Below are 21,524 nucleotides of genomic sequence, written 5' to 3'. Positions count from 1 at the left end.
CTGATAAAAGCCTCTTAAAAGGAACCCATTTCACTGCAGCTTCTGACAATCCGACACTAAAAATGACTCAAAGCTGGCAGGTTCAATTCAGTTGTTTATTTGCAGTACATGTCTTTAAGGTTTGCATTATTGGATTCCAGTGCACACATTCCACCCGTGCACATTTCACAGCCTGTGTATAGTTTACCCAGAACAAGGAATTGTAACCACCCACAGAGCCGGCCTCACAAGCAAACAATACAGACCAGCACCCAGAAGTACATCAGCTTGTTTTAGGCATTTTTTTTTTCTCCTAAGTTGTACCTTACCATCTACAGATCAAAATCTATCTGGCCATGCACAATATTCACCCACTGCTGTCTGGGCGCAGATATTGAAGAGTGGTAAGGCTGATTACATAAAATCAGGACTATATCAAGTCACATAAAGTTGTTTTAATTTATAAAAAGGAAAACATGGATTGACAGTACCAAACATTTTTTTTCTACCTTCAGTAACATACGTCTACATGGCTAGGTCCACACCTTACTATTCGCACAATTTGCAGAAGGTATTGCACATGAACTGTAAAAAAAAATATACAGAAAACAGTTTTCTTACTTCTAAGTGAAGTATACATTACATACAATACTAGAAGTCCTAACATTGACAATAGTACACTTAAAATAAATAAATAATGAAAAAAAAAATCTTTATTTCACATTGTTTTCTATACCTAATAATGTGGGCAGCTATGTTTATCCAAGAAGTTGTAGAAATTTAGAGTGAGGTAGTTCATCAAAGCCTACTTTAACGGTGATTATTACGTTCCAAGAGATGCAACACAAGCAAGCAGAGTCACCCTAAAATTCAAATTTGCATCTCCTGCAGTGGGATCCGAAGAGCTAACAAAATTAAGAGCACTTGGAAAAAAAAAAGGAAAAAGCCATCATGATACAGAAAGTGACCATTAATGCCTCACATGGGATTCGACTGCAAACGTTTCCGTTTTTCTTTACATTCTCCGGTAGTCTTCACATTCCTCTGCTGGCCATGATGACATACCACTCGACATTCTAGCACAGCACACTTCACAGCCTGGGTATAGTTTGCTGCTCCAGTCAGGGCTGGAGCAGCGTCTTCTCCGACATTCAGCTCTCCAGAAGGAACGGGCTTGAACTCGCACATTTCAACTGCAAATCCTTAATCGGTTACCGTGATTACAACTACAGATGCAAGATTTATCAAGGATTTTGGTACAAAGTGTGGCGTTTTCTACCAGAGCATTTCAAAGGATTGTTTCCCCCCCCCCCCCATTTTAAAGAGGGCGATCAAATATCCTCATGGTGAACTTTGATGAAAAACCTTGATAAAAACTGCCCCTTGTGGGTTTTAATCCAGTTTGTTTGCTATTTGTCATCTGAAGCGCAATTTATCTTTCCAACAGCCCACTCTTTTCAAATTTGCCTCTTACCAATGCAGTAAAAAAATAGATCATCCATTTCGTAAGTGAACCACCTCAAATATGATGGAATATTGTGGAAACGAGTTAATTTCACATAATCATGTATTAATAGAACTTCAAACGTTCGGTGTTCGAGTATTTTAGGAATGAATGCACCATAACTGCAGGCACTTCTCCTTTAATCACAAAAACAAAATCTGATAAGATGCCATTATTGCATATAATTCTTATATAACTTAGTCTTACTTTTTTCTTGGTGCTTCTGGTATTTCCACTTTATAACAGAACAGGGCAAAAATAATACAGCGCGCACATGCAGTTATTTTTTCCTGCGTATGGGACTCTCATTGCAGATTTTCATATTTACATTTCTTCTTGATCCTGGAAAGCACTATATTCTTGGCAAAAAGTAAACATCCTAAAAGCAGACGATGAGAAATTAAAATATATATACAGCACAAACACTAAATATAGTGCGTGATACTATCAGAACCAAGTTTCCAAAACTTAAAAACAAGTTCCACTGTTTAAACCCTATTTGTAATACTGTAACTTAGCGGCATGCAGGAAGTGCACCTAAATTAAATCCATTATCCTTTGTACTAGGCACTGTAGAATCCCTACATCCTGTAACAATGACTTATAGCCCCTTTTCACTCTAAAGTAAGAAAAACAGAAATCCCTTTACAACCCATTTCTTGTATACCTGTGCCCAGCATTTATAACTTTTGACCTGTTCCCACTGCCGAAATCCAGTTTGGACTCTCTTCGCTGAAGCTTCACGTCCGCAGTTTAAAGATCCTTCCCCACTGTCAAACTTGCAGATTCAGTCGAGCTAACCAGTGCAGATGAGTAAGTGGTCAGACAAGCACTAAGAACTGGCAGGCTTACAGTGGCCATTTCATTACATTGGTAAGGTTTAATCGCAAAGGACCTCAATCGTATTACGAAAGCAAATCCAAAACCATTTTAAAGCAATGAATTAGAAAGTCCAAGAATGCAGTTGTCTGAGGAACAACCAACATCTTACAGTATCTATCATATCATTCGCTTAAGAGCATATTAAGACAACTTAAACATGTAAAAAATTTAAGTTGAGTCTCTGCTTTAAACATTTTACATGAAAGCAATAATGACAGAATTTTCAGTTGTTTTCTAGACACACGAAAGTCAAACATTTATATTTCTACAGTGTGGATATATGTATCTTATACAATATCCATTTTCTGCTCAAAAGATGAAAACCAAAAAAAGATTCCTCCCACTTTGCAGCGTCAAGGAAGATGGCAAAATGGAAGATGTTTAAAATCACTTAAAAAGCAATAAAATAATAGCTCACCGCAAACTAAAATGAAAAATAAAGTTTTTAAAAAATATATTTACCATAAAATCTTTACAAATTATCTGAAGCATTCTACAGCAATATGGCGAAATAGAATCAATGTAGCTTAAAAAAAAGTGTTTCTGTGTGTACACGTTTTGAATCTCATGTACGGTAAAATACCTTAGTGTTTAAAACAATGGTGTTTTCCGGTTGTTTCCAGAAAAACAAAAAAGGTCACGATAATTTACAGCCTAAAATCAGCTTTCTGAAAAACCAAAAGAAGCTGGAGCGTTGTGAAAACTGGCCTAAATTCTATACCATCGAACACAAAGAGTGGGAGCGGAAAAGGAGGGCAGTCATCTGCAGCAGCCAAGAGGCCCAGAGGACGTCTCCAGGCTGCTGTCCGTGTCAGAAGCCAGGGTGGGGTCTGTGGACATGGAGGACACGTCATTGACGGAGGAGGACGACGAGGGATGCTGGGAGCCATTAATCACTGCTGCACCTGTGCTATGAGAAACACAGCATTAAATCAGAAATGATCGACTGCAGGAGGGCCGTTCTGCACACGCTTACACTTGCACAGGGTGACACATTCTGCAGAGAAACAGCTGGGGTGGAATAATCTTTCCTAGTCTGTTGGCATCTGGGGCCATCTAGTGGCCAACACTAATAAGACCCCACAACTTCCCAGTTAAAATATTAACTGTGGAAACCCGAATAGCGATGGGGGCTCCAAAGAACAGATCGGCTCATTAAGACATTTGAAATATTTCAAAATATTTATCCCAGTATGCATATGCCGACTAGTTTTGAACCATTAAGCATTGCACCCACGTCATCTACACTCCTCGCTCCCAGGATGGGAACGCTTGGGGGACTGGGAGAAGATCTTCTAGCCCATATCAGATGGCGCAAGTCTGCCAGCACTTTCAAATTGTGTCTTAAAGCTACCCGCCCCTCTCGTTTCTGTGTACAGCACTTTGAGACGATGTGCTGCAGAAGGCGTTAAAAAGGGTCCTTCTGCCTTCTGATGCCCTTTGACATTGGCTCAAAACAAAGCAATAAAAGGCCAGCTTCCAGCATTCACAATAACGTTCCACGTGACTGCAGCATTAGTGCTGTTTCACGGTGCCAAAGGGGGATTCTCTCTCATTACTTTGGGTTTGATTTCACCTCCTTAAAAGCAGGGGAGGAACCCAAGCACGCAGTCAGGGAGCGCAGTGCTACAGTGAGTGAACGTGCACGCACTTCACAGCACTCCCAAACAGCAATTGGGTGAGAATCGCAGACAAAACGATCAGCTCTATCTCTACGGAGATGTGAAAGTTCTTCCTTTCCTGTGACCTTTCAAAGGAGTTTCTAATTTGCTCTGCAAGCGGCAGGAACCCCCCCCAGGAAACTACAGGGGATAAAGGCCCAGCAGAGCACGAAGCCGCTGCGCTGCAGGGTCTCTGCGTGTCGTGCCTGCTGCTCCACTAGCCGCTTCCCAACAACCTGCCCTCAATGCAAGGAGGAAATCAGTGAAGCTAAGCAGAATGAAACACAAAGCAACTCAGCCTAGTATGTATGATACACTGTAAGGGGAGAGAAAGACACTAACATGATGTCCATTGTGGCAGCTCTACAGAATTTCACAGACATCTGCAGACATCAGAGCCCAGGCTTACAGGTCTGATCCTCCTGCCACCAGAGAGATCTGCCTTCAAGGACAGGGCTTAGAATTGGTGAGGAGGTGAAAAAAAATCATTTGATATGGGTCCTAATTTAAACTTTTACAGTTAAACTTTTACAGTTTACATAAACAGAAGAGGCGCACTTTCCTCAATTAAGCTCCACTATGCTACTGGTGGAGCAGGTCTTTTGCTCTTGAGGAGGGTGAAAGGCACTCGGGAGGCTCCGTCTGAAATTGAGCCACTCCAGGAGAATTGCACGTTCTCGCCTGTAAAAAAAACTGTTAACTAACCTAAAGAGGCCGGCTGTCCTCGGACCACACCGTTCTTCAGCCTCTCCTCCCACTCCAGGACTTCCTTATATATCAACTCTGATGAGCGAAAAACAGCAAAGCATTAAAACAGAACGTTTTCACTCTCTCCTCTACAACACCCGATTCGGAGAGGGCTTATTCTGCAACACACAAGTGTGCAAAATTTCTTTCAGGAATAGAAAGCAACGTAAGGCACACTAATTCAAGCCGGCAGCATCGGACTTCCAAACCTCCGCCGAGCCCCACAGTACAGCCACGTGACCAGCAGAGAGCCGGAGTCGAGAATAGAGCTCAACCACCAGACAACGTGCCTGCTAAAGCCATTTCAAAAGGTGTATAAGCCCTCAAAATATCACAAATGTGGCCAAACGCCTCACTTCAAAGTATGAGATTAGATGTTTGACGGTGTAGAGCAGAGACACTCGGATATTACCCTTCCATTCCTCCACCGCATGCTCTCTTTCATCCAGCTGCTTATCGGTAATCAGCGGCGGAGGCTACAAGACAAGGAACGTGGAACAGTGAACAGAATTAAGAGGCAGTTTAGCGGATTCAGCTATAAAGACGTACAGATGGACACATGGATATTATGGATATAATTCCTGAAGGGGTCAATAAATGTCAATTCCTGTACAATAGGGGAGGTGCACAACTGAGAACTTAAGGGGAGCACTAGGGAGCCCAGACTGCACAACCCCGGGGAGGAAGACAGCCGGGACACCAGCGTTGGCACCCGTACTCCTCTGAACTTCTGCTGGGGGAGTATTAGTGCCAATAGTCAGGCTCAACACCTCAAGTCGTCATTTCAATATGAACCCAGTTAACCACAGTCCAGAGGGGAGGCTAGTGTAGATCATGACAACAGTTGTAACCAGCACATCTTAATACAGAAATAAAGCAACAGCATTAACACAAAGCCATTTTTTCATGTCTGGCAGCAGAAATTGTTTCCTAAAGCGCCGAAGCCTCGTGCACACGAAGAGTGGGTGCCGTGAACAGCGCCCCGGCTACCAATTCGGAGGCGCTTCCTGCTCGTAAGGCGCGTAGGCGCCCAAACTGCGCCGCTAGACCGGGTGGGGGGGGGGGGGGGGCGAGACTGTGTCGCTATTCCACACCTAGCGCCACGCGGCGCACTTACCGCTTCCACTTCCGCGGGGTCGTACCAGACGTTGATGTAAGGATGCTGCAGCGCCTCGTCCACGGAGATCCGCTTGGACGCGTCGATCACGAGCATTTTGGATAAGAGGTCTCGTGCCTGGCTGGCTGTAACACAGCAGGTTACGAGCAAGAGTCAGCTGCGCATTCAAGCAAACGCCAAGATGCACCGGCTGATAAAACACATTTAAACCGAAAACATGAGAATACAAAGCTTGTAATAGAGATGATGCCAATTAGTACATCCTTCTCTATAAATCAACCATTTCTTACCTGCATGTTATTTACTGCTCGACAGACATTGTTAGCACTCCGTGCTGCACAGACACTTGCGCCGTCTGTCTATTTTTTTACCGTGCAAGAACAATTTTGCATTTACTTTATGCATTTAATCCTATTTCATAAAATCCCCCTTGATACGGATATGCATTGAGCAAATACATTGGAATAAAATAAGACCACTTTTGACCACCAATCTTATAATGGATACCTGCAAATGTTGATAAATCAGTGCTCACACACACCACTGGTTTCAAACATCTGGTATTGGAGGTATTCAGACTGATGATTCGTATAAAAATACCTTCAATTCATGACATACAGTAGCTCACAAAAGTATCCTGTTGTGTCAAAATAAAAAAAAATGCGCTTTTTTAAGTTAATATTTTATTCAAAACTTGAATACTGAAGACTTTTAAGGTTAGGATAAATTACAGTAGATGTCTCCTGCAATTCTCTATGACCTTTGCACATTGCTTTGCTGTATTTTTCCTATTATACACAGCAGATTTGTTCAAGCTCTGTCAAGTTACTTGGGGGTCACTTAAGGACAGCAGTTTTCAATCTTTCCACAGAATCTCAAAAAGATTTAAGTCAGGACCATTCACTTTCTAATTCTTAAGCCACACCAGCGTTGCTCTGGCATTGCGTTATGGATCTGTGTCCTGCTGTGTGTTTGCTCCAGTTCTAGGTCTGAAGCAGTCTGCCAGTACTTTGCTCTATGTTCCCATCAGCCTTGACAAGCTTCCCAGTCCCTGCTGATGAGAAGCAGAACTCTTGACATATCGCTGCCACCATGCTTAACAGTAATGATAATGTTGACTGAGAGAGGTGCTTGGGTTTGCATCAGATGTAAAGCTTTGCATTTTGACCAAATGCTTCAATTTTGTCTGATTTTTGTCTGATCTGACCACAACACCTTCTGCCACATTTGAAGGAGCTGTGTTGTAAACTTTTCAGGATTTGAGATGCTTATTTTTCTGTTCAACACAAGCGCCCTTGTGGAGCGACCAGGACACTGTTGACCAATGGACATTTTTTTCCATCTCAGCCGCTGAACTCTAAAGTCGCTGGTGACCTCACAGCAGGCATGCCTTTCCTGTCTCGCGGCCGGTATCGCTCACCAATTTATTGCACAAAGGCCACTCAACTCATTGCGAGGCTGTGTAACGTAATTTTGTCCACCTAAATCAATTTAGGCTTGCCACAGCAAAGTTTGAATACTTACGCAATCGTGTCTTTCTCATTTATTTCATATTGCTATTTATTTATAATTTATTTTTAATTTGAACATGTGGAATAGGTTACATATATAACAAATTGCTACTTTCAAGTACTTCCAAAGCTGAAAGCTCTATAGCAATAACATGTGAAAACTGTGCAAGGGACTGAATACTCTTGCAAGACAGTAGCTATACCAGGTAATTCAGGATACCCATTTTACTGCAGAGATTCATTAAACAAAATGATAATTATGCAACATCAATACAATGCTAAAAACAAAACCTCATCTTGTTATCATGCTCTAAAACACTCCTGTTGTTTAAAAAGGAAACGGCCTTACCTTTGAGCTTGTTGTGCTCCGAGTCGGCCGGGAAAAGGACATCGGGGAAAAGCTTTTCAAAGCTGTACCCAGCATATCTTGGCCTGTTCTCCACATAGGTCCGAACGGACTGGTTGAGCTTCATCAGAAACTCCTGGGAAGGGGTTCCCAACTGCTCTATAACTTTGTTCCACTGATCAATATCTAAGATTAGACGTTTAAGAAAAATACTAAAGGAGATCATATAAGAGGAACATAATATCGCCTAGGTTTCCTTTCTATCCCAACTTTCTGCTCGGGCAGCACAAATACAAAGAAAGCAAGAGGGGGCACAGAACCCACAGCTACAACACAGGTCAAAAGAAATAAACAAAGGGGGGAAAAAAATAATAAATACAGCTTTTGAACAGTGACCCATGAATAAAGACAAATACCCTCGTGCCCCTCCAACACCGGAGCTCTTCTGCCCACACTACGTGACCAATCACAGAGAAGACGATGAGGCTAAGTGTCGCAGGTACATACGTCGCAAGACTGACACTCCATTCCTGGAGCCCTCAGCTCAACTGCCTGGTCAGTGGTATCAGTGTGCAGATGACTGCACTGAAGTTCTCAAACTATGAAGAACAAAAATGCTACTTTTCAGACATGCCGACTGGAACCAAAACCCTATAATTCTGAAAATGTAAGCACCCGTACTTTGGGAGTATCGCATCAATCTATATTGCTAGAATAAAACATATTGTTAAAAAGGTGAATGATTCATATCATTACCACCCTGGAGGTAGAGTTTGTGGCATTAACAATTAAACTCAGGAGTTCACACAACATGAGAACTATACGTCACATTCATGTTCACGTTTAGCTGCCTGCCTGGTGTATGGAACTGAATCAGGGAGAAGATTAATCCATCACCTCTTGCTCCTGTTCTTTGTGGCTCTGATGCTTCAGGTGTTGCATTTAGAATATGTGGTGAAATGAATGGTTACAATAGTGCAGCGTTTCCTCATCTGTGTCCTGGAGAACCCCCCGTACCTTCTGATTTGTGTTCCAAGTAATCTTGAAAGCTTTTTCAGAGCTAATTGAACCTTTTCCTGGACCCATTTTGCTTTTTAAAATTGCTACATTAACTGTTTAAACCGTTTCAGAATTACTCTCATTTTAGATGGTTTCAACAAGGAAATTAAACGAGTCTGTAGATCTGTAAGAACGTTTATAAAGCATATGCAATCATTCAATCCCACCTGTGTTTACATGTCACTGACAGCCAGTGAGTTATGTAGAAGGGTTTTGGAAAACTACATTTTGAAAAGTGGAAGTGAGGATCTGCAACGGTTTCAGAACTAATGCACATAAAAGATTAGAGCTGAAGCTTAGACGAGGCAGAAAATGAAAATGAAAACTCAAGCAGTTGGTTCAATTAAGGATTCAACAAAGCTTAACTAGTCAAGATCTCCAAATCGTATTTTGGGTGAAATTTATAAGTTACAGGAGTCTTTAGGCACCAGGACACAGACAAGAAATGTTCAGATAATTGTAGTTAATCATTCCGATTGTAGTTAACCATTCCGATTGTATCCTTATTCTGTGCAATATCAGGTGGGGCTCTACTGTCTCAGTAAAATTTTTAAATCATCCAGCACACCAAGACCACAGTATACCATACCTCTCTGTCCCACCCACACCACCCATGGGCTTCAACTTATGGACACTTGGTCTAGGTCTTTACAAATAATGGCCTCTTTATAATCCCCAATTATGAACTAGCTTCATCACTCTGTTCTCCTCCCCACTGATAGCTGATGTGTGGTGAGTGTACTGGTGCACTATGGCTGCCGTCGCAACATCCAGGTGGGGCTGCACATTGCTGGTAGTAGAGGGGAGTCCCCATTACCTGTAAAGCTCTTTGTGGTGCGGTGGCTCTGTGGCTAAGGATCTACACCTGTGGCTGGAAGGTTGCCTGTTCGTATCCTGCAGCCGGCAGAGGAATCCTACTGCATTGGGCCCCTGAGCAAGGCCCTTAACCCCAACTGCTCCAGGGGCACCGTATAAATGGCTGACCCTGCACTCTGACCCCAAGCCTCTGTCTGACCCTGTCTGTGTGTCTCATGGAGAGCAACTAGGGGTATGCGAAAAGACAAGGTCCTAATACAAGACAATGTATATGGCTAATAAAGTGATTTTAAACTGAGTGGAGTGTCCAGAAAGTGCCATAATAGTGCCAGGGATATAGTGGTAGTAGTCAATGTGAATAAAGAAACAATGCAGCACAGCCTGGAAGTCATAATACATTACTATAGCTAGGCTAGAAGTGTGTGTAGATTTTGAAGATAAAAGGTGTCCCCTTCTGAATGGCAAACAGTTTAACCCCATTTGCACATAACACATGTAAGTGCGTAAAAAACCTGCCCTGCATAACCTCGTCTTTGATTCTTAACGAACGTGCTGTCAAACATTCCTCTGGGATTCTGTCAGCTGTAAATTCAAACCAGCTACAGACAGGACTTCAATGATCAGCGATGAATTGCGATCCTATTGTCTTTGCTAGGTTACCGAGGTGACCCATGCCTGGATTCTGTTGCACTGCATTCCCAAAGAAACACTGCCAGGTGTTCCGGGAAACTGGTGGTACAGACACAGGATGAACAGACTATGAAATACAGGGAAGGATACGATCTGTGCCAGGAAACAACACACTACCTCTGACCATTTCTGCCATGATGCAGCCAATTGACCAGACATCAACTGAAAAATGAAATGACATGAAATTAACATGCAGAACCACACAAACAAAACAACAAAAAAGGAAAAAATAAAGAGAGAGTGATGGGAATTTAATGGATAAAACACATATAAATGAATAGCATGCAACCGCAGTGTCGGTGTCCAGCGGTAAGGTTTGCAAAGTTTACTTAAGAACAAGGTTTTTCAACACTCTTCTTTTAAATGTATTCACTGCCAGACAAATGTGATAAGTCTTGGTTCCAAAAGGACACATTTCGGTGCTGCAGAGTGTAATTAAGATAAACGGGTCATAGATACAAGCTAGACACGGACACAAAAGGCCTGTAGAAATTGTATTATGATCGCAGAAATGCATAAAAAAACCTATACATACGATAGGTTTTTGCATGATGCAACAGATTAATTACTGAAAGAAATTTAAAGTACTTTTGGAAAAAAAAAACTGTCACTCATGATCGAAACCTATGCATGAGTACAGACACTATTTAGGAACAAGTAAAGGTTATTTTCCACGCTGATAAACAGAAGAAACTTCTTTCTGTAAGAAGATTTAACAGTCGTGTTCACAACTTGTACTTGTTCCTTTGCAGCCAGCACTCGCTGACACAGCTCCCCACTCAAACCTCTAGACAGTATTTACACAGGTTCATAAATCCACTGGTCAGTGCCTACCGCTGCTCTTTAAAATACACACAGGCTGCAAATTCAGAATTTAAAGTCAGCAATTTAGTTAACAGATTCTCTCTCTCAAAGCAAATTCAGTCAACATAACTAGTACTTTGCCTCTTTATTTTTGTCTCTTTCCCAAGTGCACTTCTCAGTATGTCTGTAATCATACTGATAGGCGCTAAAAGACAGTTTAATATTTGAACTATATTCATTTTACGACCTTGCTAGTATAAGATCTGATTTCGCCTGCTGGAATGAAGCTTTATAATTAGCCTGGAAAAGCAAGGTTTTGAGAGAGCAGGTCACTACCAGCAGCACAGTGGCCATACTGCCTTCATGAACACGTAACAGTGGTCAAGTGTTTTCAAGAAGCCAGCAGAGACTGTATGTCCCGTTATCAACTGCAGCCTGCATCATTTCTTACAATAAAAATACTCTTACCTGTGTAAATGTAATTCGTATAACTCAAGAATATTTACTCCATTTCTGTGCTCACTTAAAACTATTAAAGAGTAATTTCAAATTCCATGTTGTCGTTTTCAATCGAGTCCTCTTGCTTATTTTGGTTCTTTCAATTATTCCCAGCAGGAGCAGAGAAAATAATTTTGATTGCCAGGGGGAATGCAACTTGCCGGACGTCCATTCATTTCCAACCCTAACACAGCGCTAGGTAGATTTTAAAATCAAAACAATTGAGATGAAATTTGAATCTTTACTCTTTCACTTGGGTCACTTTTGTAAAAACCTGTGACTTTGATAAACTCGGTCACTCAACCCAACTGCTGCCAGCAGTGTAAGGATACAGTCCCTTCCAGGAAAAAGGATTTTGTGGCGAACCATTTCTGCCATAATGCACCCCACAGACCATATATCCACTAATGTATGTAGCATAGAAGGAAAGGGGAAAAACATAAGCAAAGCAACAAGTCAGCAGGAAAACTTTTTGGTTAAAAAATAAAAAGTGTGCCTTTTTTTTTTAAAGGTTAGCTAAAAAGCAGATGCGTTTCGCACAAGTAGTCAAAAAAGTTGGAGCCACTCTTTAATTATTAAAAAAAAAATCAAGTAAAATACACGTCAGCCTAATCGTTCTTGCGAAAAATGTTAAAAGATGTTAATGGCAGGCACATTAATAGTGAGGTGGAACATGCACGAGTGACTGTGTTAATACTTATTCTTGTTTGAAACAACAAATATATTGGGAAACATCTATGGAATCAACACTGCGGTGAAGCAGGTAGTAGAACAAGCTCTGGCAAATCGGGTGTGTCTAACTTTCCAAGAGGGTCCAAAAAAATGTGCATCTTTCCATCTACGCATGCACAAGGCAAGACGTTTCTGCATTCAAAGTGAGCTGTCATTACTGACCGTTTGCCTGATATCCCATTCCAAGAATGACCTCTGGGGCTCTGTAATAGCGCGTCACCACATAAGGAGTCATCAATAAGCCCGTGGCTGCTGTTCTGGCTAAGCCAAAGTCAAGGATCTTCAGAGTGCAGTCTGACTTCACTACAATGTTACTTGGTTTTAAATCCTGGAAAATACAGAAACAAGAAAAGAAAATCAGCAAGGTCGCCATAATTAAACTCTTGGCCTTAAATTCATTCGTTATATGCAATTACAATGACAGAAAATCACCCAGCCAGCAGTGTCACCAGTTTAATAGTCTTTGATGTCAGAATGAGCTGTCCTAGACTGGGACTACACCACCTACCTGTAATTCATTTTTCTTGAACTTTATAATCAGATTTTTGCACACTTTATGAATATGGCAACATTTGATGTAGGATATTCAGTTTAATTTGAAAAGAAATTGTAAAAAAAGCAGAACTTGATTTCCTATTTGCAGTAAAAATCTTGCTTGCTTTCCACACCTGGGGCGGCTGACTGGTAAAAACCCACCAGAGGTTCTTTTATTTATCTTTTACTCATGGTGAACACACTTTGTTCTTAGGACACAAGAACATAAGAGAGGTAACAAATAAAAAGAGGCCATTTGGTGCTTGTAGACTACAGTTCGTAGGTAACATGCAGTAGAAGCCTGTGTATCAGCTTCAACAACATAGCTAGGCTGCCTGTTCCATACTCCCACAACTCTTTGTGTAGTGACGAGCATGCTGTCCCCAATTTAAAAATCACTTCCACATACTTTCCACTTCCACTTCCTCTGGTTCAGGTTTCACTGGGTTGACTGTAGGCCTTTGAGGATTCTGAACACTTGGATCAATTTCACTCAGTCCTCTCTGTTCAAGACTAAAAAGGTTCAGCTCCAGGTTCCAGAGCACCAATCTTTTCTATGACGTGGAGACCAGCACTGCACAAAATATTCCATATGTGCTTGTAATAGTGTATTGTACAATTTTCACATAACTTCAATATGCTTTTAGCTATAAATCTTAACATTGTTTGCTTTTTAACTACTTCCCCACTGTCCAAATGTAAATGTCAACAGAAATACATCTTTGAGTAAAAACATTCAAGTTTTTTAAATGTATAGATTGTTGCATGTAATATTGCTCTCATCCATATAATATAGTATCTGCCAGAAGTTTATCTAGTCTTTATTTAATTTTAATCTAGTCTTAATTTATCTTTTTTTGTATTTAATCTGCTTCCTCAATAGTTTTCTAATCCTCCTAGTTTCAAACTTGACAAGTTCACTAATTATATCAGTATCTCCACTATTGCTATAGAGAAACTGAAAAGTGGTTCCACCATAGATCCCATTGGCACTCCACAAAACTACATTCCCCCAACCTGAGAATTCCCCGTTTAATTGTACACCCTTTTAGATCTATTGATGAATTTTCAATCCAAACAGACACATTTCCCCTGCTGTTAATGAAATTGCATTACAAATGCAATATGGCTGATGCTTTGATCCAAACCAATGTGCATTTTAATAAGAGCACTGAGAGTGAAGTATCTTGCTGAATTGTGCAACAGCAGTGCCCCATATAGGATTAGAAACTCAAACCAATCTAGTTACTCCTTCAGAACCCTGTCTACTCCTGCACATTAAGTTTATGAAACTAATTATTATTACTAATTATGAAACTAAGTTGAGCTGAAAATGGAATATAGACACACTTGTGCTTCACAGGAGCACAGCAACTGAAATTTCAATGAGATGAAGACAATTCCATTTAACATTCAGACTATAAAGATGTATTCAGTTCAGGTTATTTGCCATATTGCACAAAAGCAGTGAAATGCTTATGAGTGCTGAGTGGAAGGGATGCTTTACAGATCAAGTGCTGTATCAATAACATCCATGCCAAGGAACATGGCTGATCCTCAGTGGGCAGCCAGGATCCTGAGTTTAAACCAACAGCACTAGGAGTAAGGACTACACTCAAGATGCCCAGGTGTGTGTGTCCATCACAGGGCACACATATGATGGGGACAATTTAGAGATGCCCTATTAACCTGGACAGTAGGAATACCCGGAGAACACCAACGGAAACACTGGGAAAACAGAAACCCTTTTCTGGACACTCCACTCAAAGCGCTTTACAGGTAATGGGGACTCCCCTCCACCACCACCAATGTGCAGCATCCACCTGGATGATGCGACGGCAGCCATAGTGCGCCAGAACGCTCACCACACACCAGCGATCAGTGGGGAGGAGAGCAGAGTAATGAAGACAATTCATAGAGGGGGATTATTAGGAGGCCATGACTGGTAAGGGCCAATGGGAAAATTAGCTCCTAGATCTACAAATGCACAAGGAAAACCAGTAGCATTAAATAAAAAAGAAGAATACTTCATATGGCCCACCCTGTGTATAATTCCAGCTGAATGAAGGTGCTTGATTCCACACAACATCTGATAGAGTAGATAGGACAATCGCTCGTGGTCCAGTTCCATCTGAATCACTTGACAGAGATTTGCATCCATCAGCTCCATCACAAGATAACTGCCATCAACAGTAAAGAGATGTTACCACGGTTAGTGTTCACATGACTTATGTTAGCGTAATGATTAGGGCTATCTTTGTTTCAGGAAGACCTACAGTCCAACATTTCCTCATCTTTCACAAAATGTTAATTCATCAAAACGTGGGTTATCAAAAAAAGAAATGTACGGTCAGAAACCATAGCACAATGTGATTTCTTTTTCTTGTAAAGCTCCCAGACCTCCAGAAAAGTTCACTAACTTAATTTTGGGCTTGACCACAATAAGGCATTATAGATAAGGAATCTATGTTCAAAACTCTGATAATTATCCTAAATGGACCTTTGAAAAATAAGGGTTTCTTTACAAGACACAATTGTAATTAATTTGTAGCAACAACAATGCTATTCTGATTTATTAACAATTTCAAGTTTGCTTAAATTTTAGGACATTTATAAGCAAATATTAAACATACTACATCCTGAACATATTAATATCATTCTCTGGAGAGCCTCCCAGAAGGTTCAGTTTAATTGCATTCGTTATTCAACATCCTGGGTTCTGAGATAGCGGTCAGAGTTATTCCTACAGGTCCAGATTTGAGACGCTCATTTAACTGCCCTCGCCTCAAACTGAGCTTTCAACTGCATATTTCTACCTGCGGCAGCTAGACTGCTAACAGGCTTTCTCTTATTCAAGGGGGGAGACTGAGAGGAGCAGAGAGCTTGAAAAAAAGGAACACTCATGTATTTCAGGACAGTGAAAGTTTACATTTTTTAATTAATGGCTCCTATTATCAACTGCAAAAATTAGAAACAAACAATTTAATAGAAAAAGAGAGATTACTACTAGTATATTTTTCTTAATCATATTAGTTGACTTCATACACTATATGCATATGTGAAAGAACTCCACTGATGAACTATTTATTATGTTATACACCCTGAACAGCAAACACATTAGCTTTAACAGGGTGTTAGAAAATACTCACACATCTTGGAATTCTTCAAGAGATTTCTGAGGTGTAAAAACATTTAACAATCCAATTATCTGTAAAACATAAAAGATATTTAATGTTCTAGAATACCACAATTGCTTTAACAGTGCTCATAATATTAAGGTCTTTACCAGCTACTCTATCTAAACTGTCATCCCATAAATCCGACTTCAAAGCTCCCCGCAGGTAGCCAATTAACAGTCAATATACACAGGTGAAATCGGAAAAGATTCCTGCTTCCTGCCCCTTTAATTAATAATCCTGAACAACTGTAAGCTTGGGACTGGATTCTGAACCCAGATCACTTCTAACCTTTCCATTATTTAAAATAACAGCATATCTTAAACTAAGTAACATCCAATATCTGGTATATACTGTAGTATAATAGTATTAATTCAGACTTGTGCCCATTTACAGAGCTGGGCTATTCTACTGGAGAAGTCTGAGCACAGCACCCTACTCAAGAGCACCTCACTAGTGCCCTGTCTGGGATCTCAACCCCCAACCTTCAGCTTGCAAGTCCAGAGCCTTACCCGTGACCCCAACAAACAATAACAATAATACACATCTTCCTTGCCGTTTCCACGCACAAAACCGACAGCTTTCGGGACAGCAGAAACGTACATTTTTGTGGTTGACGCACTTCATGAGCACCAGCTCCCTGTAAGCCCGTTTCGCATGGGTCTGATTTTGAAAAGGCCGACTGAGTTTCTTGATAGCAACACTTCGTTCAAGGATGTGGTCATAGGCTGAGCTGAAAAGATTCAAGGGAAAAAAAAAATGAAACGGGAACAGGCACATACGCAGTTAACCAAACTCAAGGGATTTGTTTATTACAATCTCTTAAAATAGGGAAATATTTACAAATATACAAAACATTGCACATGGAAAATAAAGGTATCAGTGTTCTTAGAGAATGGTTAAAGCTACACATTATGCATATTCTTGTGCACAGTCCCTCTTCTCACAGTGCAAAGTGAGCATCATTCTGAGGTCATCTGTGCAAGTATTACCTGGCAGCAAGGTCTTGCTGCTGCTAGGCTTTCTGGTGACTAAGCTGAGGTAAAGGTGACAAATCTGGAATTGATTCGCACAATTCATGCACCAGTTTCCGACTGCAGTTAAACCTCATAACTTACCAGACGATTCCCTGTGCCCCTGAGCCAATAGGTCTTAAATTCTGATAGCGCTTTAACACGGTAAATGTTGAGTCGCCAACATCTAAACTGTAGTATTCCTTCTCGCGCTTATTTCTGTTCATGTTGAGGTCCTGACAAATTTTGTTATGGGCATCCAAATGAAACTTTCAACTCGGGACCTAAAAGAAGATAAAAAAAAAAGATGGGAAAATCTTTACCCCCCTCTGCAGTGCAATGCAGATTTGGTATTAGAGAAGCTTTAAATTAACGTCTCACGGTCCTGCAAGGATTTTAAACACTTGGAAAGGGCCCAGAAAGCAAATTTCTTTCTCAGCCGCGGAAGTGATGGAGATTGAACGCCGAATGGAAAAGACAGAGATAGGCAATGCAGGCGAAGCGTCAACAAATAAAGCAGAACTCAAAATACAATAAGTTTGCAGACTTTGAAGGAAGGGAAGGATGGGTGTTTAGAAAGAATGCAGATAGATTTATACTAAAATTGTCTTGAAGACAATGTGAGTTTCTGTAAGAGGTCAGAAGACACAGAAAACGGCACAAGACGGATGATATCAGAGCCATGATATGGCTACAGAAATCTCAAGAGTGAAAGGTCAAAAAAGATGATATGTAATTGTATGACAGGCAGTGCATGAATAGACAGTTCTCCATTAAAGAGGTATGAAAGTTAAGGATCAGTTTTCCTTGGCGATTAGTAAAGAACAAAACATTTGTAATTCTTCTAAGTAGGCAAATTCTTAATAGACAGAATGACAAATTCCACCCATCAGAGATATAGCAACCTTTAGTGTCCAAATACTACCACTTAGACAAATCAAAAAAGATCAATTTCCCACTGTGGTAGTACAGTATTCCAATACCGCATCCCATGTACAGTATTTGCCCATGGAAATGTTAAAAAAATAAAATGGTTGCCTGTTCCACACAGTTGGGAAAACAACTCATAAACCAAACCGCCAGCTTTGTCTTACCTCTCTCAAGGGGATAATGCACAGTACAGAAGCCCTTCCTCGACCTTTGCACACTTTCTTCTCAATTAGTCCCCTTGCTTTAAGAAGCCAAACAATCTGTTATCTGCTACGGCACCCTTCCCAGCAGTGAGCCACAGAGTGCAACCAGGCTGTCTCTACCCCTAGAAGCCATTCCACCTCAGCCCTGGCATGCCACAGCCTAAACGGTTGTACATACAACAGGATGACTCACACGAAGAGGTGTTTAATACATCAAACAACCATTATGCAAAAAAAGTGCGCCAGGAGGAAAAAAACACTCTTCCCCTTCAAACTCTAAAAGACATTGGTGTAAGAATACCTACCAGTCTAAGCGTAATACAATACAAAATAAGCCTATCCAGTTTTCAAAGACAATGTCAGGCTCCACACAATCGGGCTCAACTTCCGATGCTTTTAAACAGAATGACATTTGCCAGAAAAGACAACAATGATACAGAGTAGATACTTCATACTGATATTGTGCACTCCAGAGCTGCCAGATTTCCGCTTCCTAAATTTATCAAGTGCTGCCAGAGCATTTTCTGATAACAGCCAAAAGCATAAGCAAATTAAAAACCTTTAGAAATAATGCATAAAAAGGCCTAATATTACTACATACTTAATATTACTACATATACAAACCATGAGTTACTAATTAACTGTACCTACCTAGTCAAACCAACAGTCTTTTCACTGATTAATTATCCAATCGGGAATGTTAGAGTGCAAACTCCACATCTCTGCCAGATACCGGCAAGGTAATGGAGGATTTTTTTTTTTATTATGGATACTTTTGTGATCACCAGAAAGACATGCAAACCCCATGTACAGAGAGACACAGGCAAACAGACTGGTTCAAACAGGCGTGTTTACCCTGGACAAGGAAACCTTCTGGCACCACAGGGCCCCTTACACACGCCACACTCCTGGAGGTGGTGCACTCTGGGATAAATGGCCCCTTACACTGCTACACTCTGGAAGGTGGTGTACTCTGGGATACACGGCCCCTCACACACGCCACACTCCTGGAGGTGGTGCACTCTGGGATACACGGCTCCTCACACACGCCACACTCCAGGATACACGGCCCCTCACGCTCGCCACACTCCTGAAGGCGTTGCACTCCTGGATACAAGGTTGCTCACACACGCCACACTCCTGGATGTGGTGCATTCTAGGATAAATGGCCCCTTACACACACCACACTCTGGAAGGTGGTGCACTCTGGGAGGGAGGGCTCCCAGAGCCCACAGACACACCTCACTGTTCCACACACACTCCAGGGGAGCAGTGCACTCAGGGAGGTAGTGCCCTGCACATGTCACACCCCAAGAGGCCATGTCCTCTGGGAGACATGGCCCTGTACACATGCCACACCTTGGGTAGTGCTCCATATATCTCACTAATCAGTAGTGCTCAAGAATGCCTAGCTCTTGAGCATGAATGGCCTGTGCACAGCTCACCCCAGGCCCTGGCTGGTGCACTTCCTAAGGCTTCATTCCAACAAACTGCCCCATAAACTCCACACCTGGGCCTGAGCATAGCCCGTAACCCACCTCCAGCTCTGACTGCATCTGGGTCTGAGCACAGCCCATAACTCACCCCCAGCTCTGACTGCACCTGGGCCTGAACACAGCCCGTAACCCACTCCCAGCTCCGACTGCACCTGGGCCTGAACACAGCCCGTAACTCACCCCCAGCCCTGACTGCATCCACACCCGGGCCTGAGCACAGCCCATAACTCACCCCCAGCCCTGACTGCATCCACACCCGGGCCTGAGCACACCCTGTAACCCACCTTCAGGTCTGACTGCACCCGGGCCTGAGCACAGCCCGTAACCCGTCCCCAGCTCTGACTGCATCCCTGGCAGATCCCACTCCTGGAGGAACAGACTGAAGGGGAGAGGGGCAGCTATTGATTTTTCTAATTTGTTCTGCTTAATTAATCATCTCGGTACCCTCTCTTCTCCCTACCTTGAGAGGCTCAACACCGGAAATGTTGTGTTTTCTCCTTTCTGATTTTTAGCAGTGGATTTGTTTTTTAAATGTGGGGTTGACCTCTACTTGTTCCTTTATATATGTAGTCTGATTTTGTGTCAATATAGAAAAGGAAACCTTTTGGGCATTTATACACACAGATCATTGCATACATACAGTATATAGAATCCAAGATGGAGAAGTAACTACACAACGACAAAATCCAATGTAAAAATATACACTCATGACATCATATGCAAACAGCAATGTTACCCAAAGGCTTCACGGATAACACTTTGCTTTTCTGAATAGACTAGGAAATGGTGAAAACTACCAACAGGAAAACAAAAGCAAAAGCTATATGATCGAGCTTTAACAGTAAACATGGATAAACACCTGCTTATGTGATAAAACGGCATCATTGGCCCATGTAAACTTGCTTCTGTTCTCGTAAAAACAGCAATGTTTCAGAAAACAGAATCGACGAAAATCTCAAAAAGAACACAACAGTTGACCATTTGGGCTACGCTGACCATATACTCCTGTGAATACAAAACCTCGAGTGTGTCCCCAAAATCCATAAAACGCGTTACATTTCTTGAAGGCATTAGACACCGAGCAACATACCCCCGAGGATCTGCACACTAATAACACGAATACATAATGCTCACACTGGCCAGGATATGGACTTCAAGTGACATCGGTAGCACCTATACACTGAGCACGAATCTTGTGTACTGTAATGCGTTTAAAGGGATATACGTGCACGCTTGATTGCCAAGCTAGACGTCAAAAAGTAACAATCACATCGCAAATCGCAGATGAAAACTCAGACCATGTGGAATGCCTGACGCCTATGACAATAGTGTTTTGTTACCGAAATTGCCCAGTTACCTTACACCACGGGAATCCCTCTTTCTAATGAAACTGCGAAAATATGACCAATAGGCAAACCAGGTTGAGCAGGAAAACGACATGTTAAGCGGTGTAGGCAATTAAATATCTATAGACCTTATTAAAATACATCGCACGTACAATTAGGGCTGGAATAAAAAAAAATACCTACTGTATTTTGTTCTGAGACACCCTCCCCCACTCCTTCACAAAACATGTCTTAAAAAAACTGTAACCCTTCCTTACCTTCTCGAAAAAATATGTGTGCAGTTTCTCTTCTCCGTCAATTCACTATTCAACGCCAGCCTGTTCACATCCACGACAAACGTTTCTTTCTCTTATTATTGCTATTTTCGCCTCTCAAGCACAAACACTCAGCATTCACTGCGTTTCCTTTCGCTGGCAGGCCTAGCACTGCAAGAGACTTGCGTGATACGTCACGTAATCTCTGCGCGGCTCTGATGTCATC

General features: G+C 41.7%; 1 protein-coding gene across 3 annotated transcripts; it reads right to left on the bottom strand.

The window, feature by feature from the left end:
• Window positions 1–81: 81 nt before the first annotated feature.
• Window positions 82–21,493, bottom strand: mapk8a (mitogen-activated protein kinase 8a). Of its 3 annotated transcripts, none has more exons than XM_006630246.3 (12): window positions 21,302–21,493; window positions 17,175–17,353; window positions 16,660–16,789; window positions 16,030–16,088; window positions 14,922–15,060; window positions 12,509–12,674; window positions 11,947–12,018; window positions 7,751–7,933; window positions 5,891–6,015; window positions 5,186–5,249; window positions 4,732–4,809; window positions 82–3,270 (listed from the first exon to the last, which is right to left on the bottom strand). In XM_006630246.3, the coding sequence occupies exons 2-12, from the start codon at window positions 17,294–17,296 to the stop codon at window positions 3,125–3,127; spliced, it is 1,284 nt and encodes a 427-aa protein (XP_006630309.1). In that variant the 5' UTR covers window positions 17,297–17,353; window positions 21,302–21,493; the 3' UTR covers window positions 82–3,124. The 3 variants fall into 3 exon arrangements, with proteins under 3 accessions (XP_006630309.1, XP_006630308.1, XP_015201900.1); XM_006630245.3 differs by lacking the exon at window positions 11,947–12,018 and adding an exon at window positions 10,403–10,474; XM_015346414.2 differs by lacking the exon at window positions 11,947–12,018 and adding an exon at window positions 10,403–10,474 and having other exon boundaries at window positions 3,157–3,275.
• Between the last annotated feature and the right edge of the window lie 31 nt (window positions 21,494–21,524).

This window comes from Lepisosteus oculatus, chromosome 4 (genome assembly GCF_040954835.1).
Source record: "Lepisosteus oculatus isolate fLepOcu1 chromosome 4, fLepOcu1.hap2, whole genome shotgun sequence".
Lineage (NCBI taxonomy): Eukaryota > Metazoa > Chordata > Actinopteri > Semionotiformes > Lepisosteidae > Lepisosteus > Lepisosteus oculatus.
Note: the sequence above shows the minus strand (reverse complement) of the source record. Positions and strands in the feature narration are given on the sequence as shown.

Bases quoted from the DNA above. Each gene is read 5' to 3' on its own strand.
- mapk8a (XM_006630246.3), bottom strand. From the start codon at position 17,296: ATGAACAGAAATAAGCGCGAGAAGGAATACTACAGTTTAGATGTTGGC. The intron at 4,810-5,185 runs GTAATATCCGAG...TTCGCTCATCAG, and splicing joins TGCGGTGGAGGAATGGAAGG to AGTTGATATATAAGGAAGTC. The intron at 3,271-4,731 runs GTTAGTTAACAG...CTCATAGCACAG, and splicing joins AGGACAGCCGGCCTCTTTAG to GTGCAGCAGTGATTAATGGC.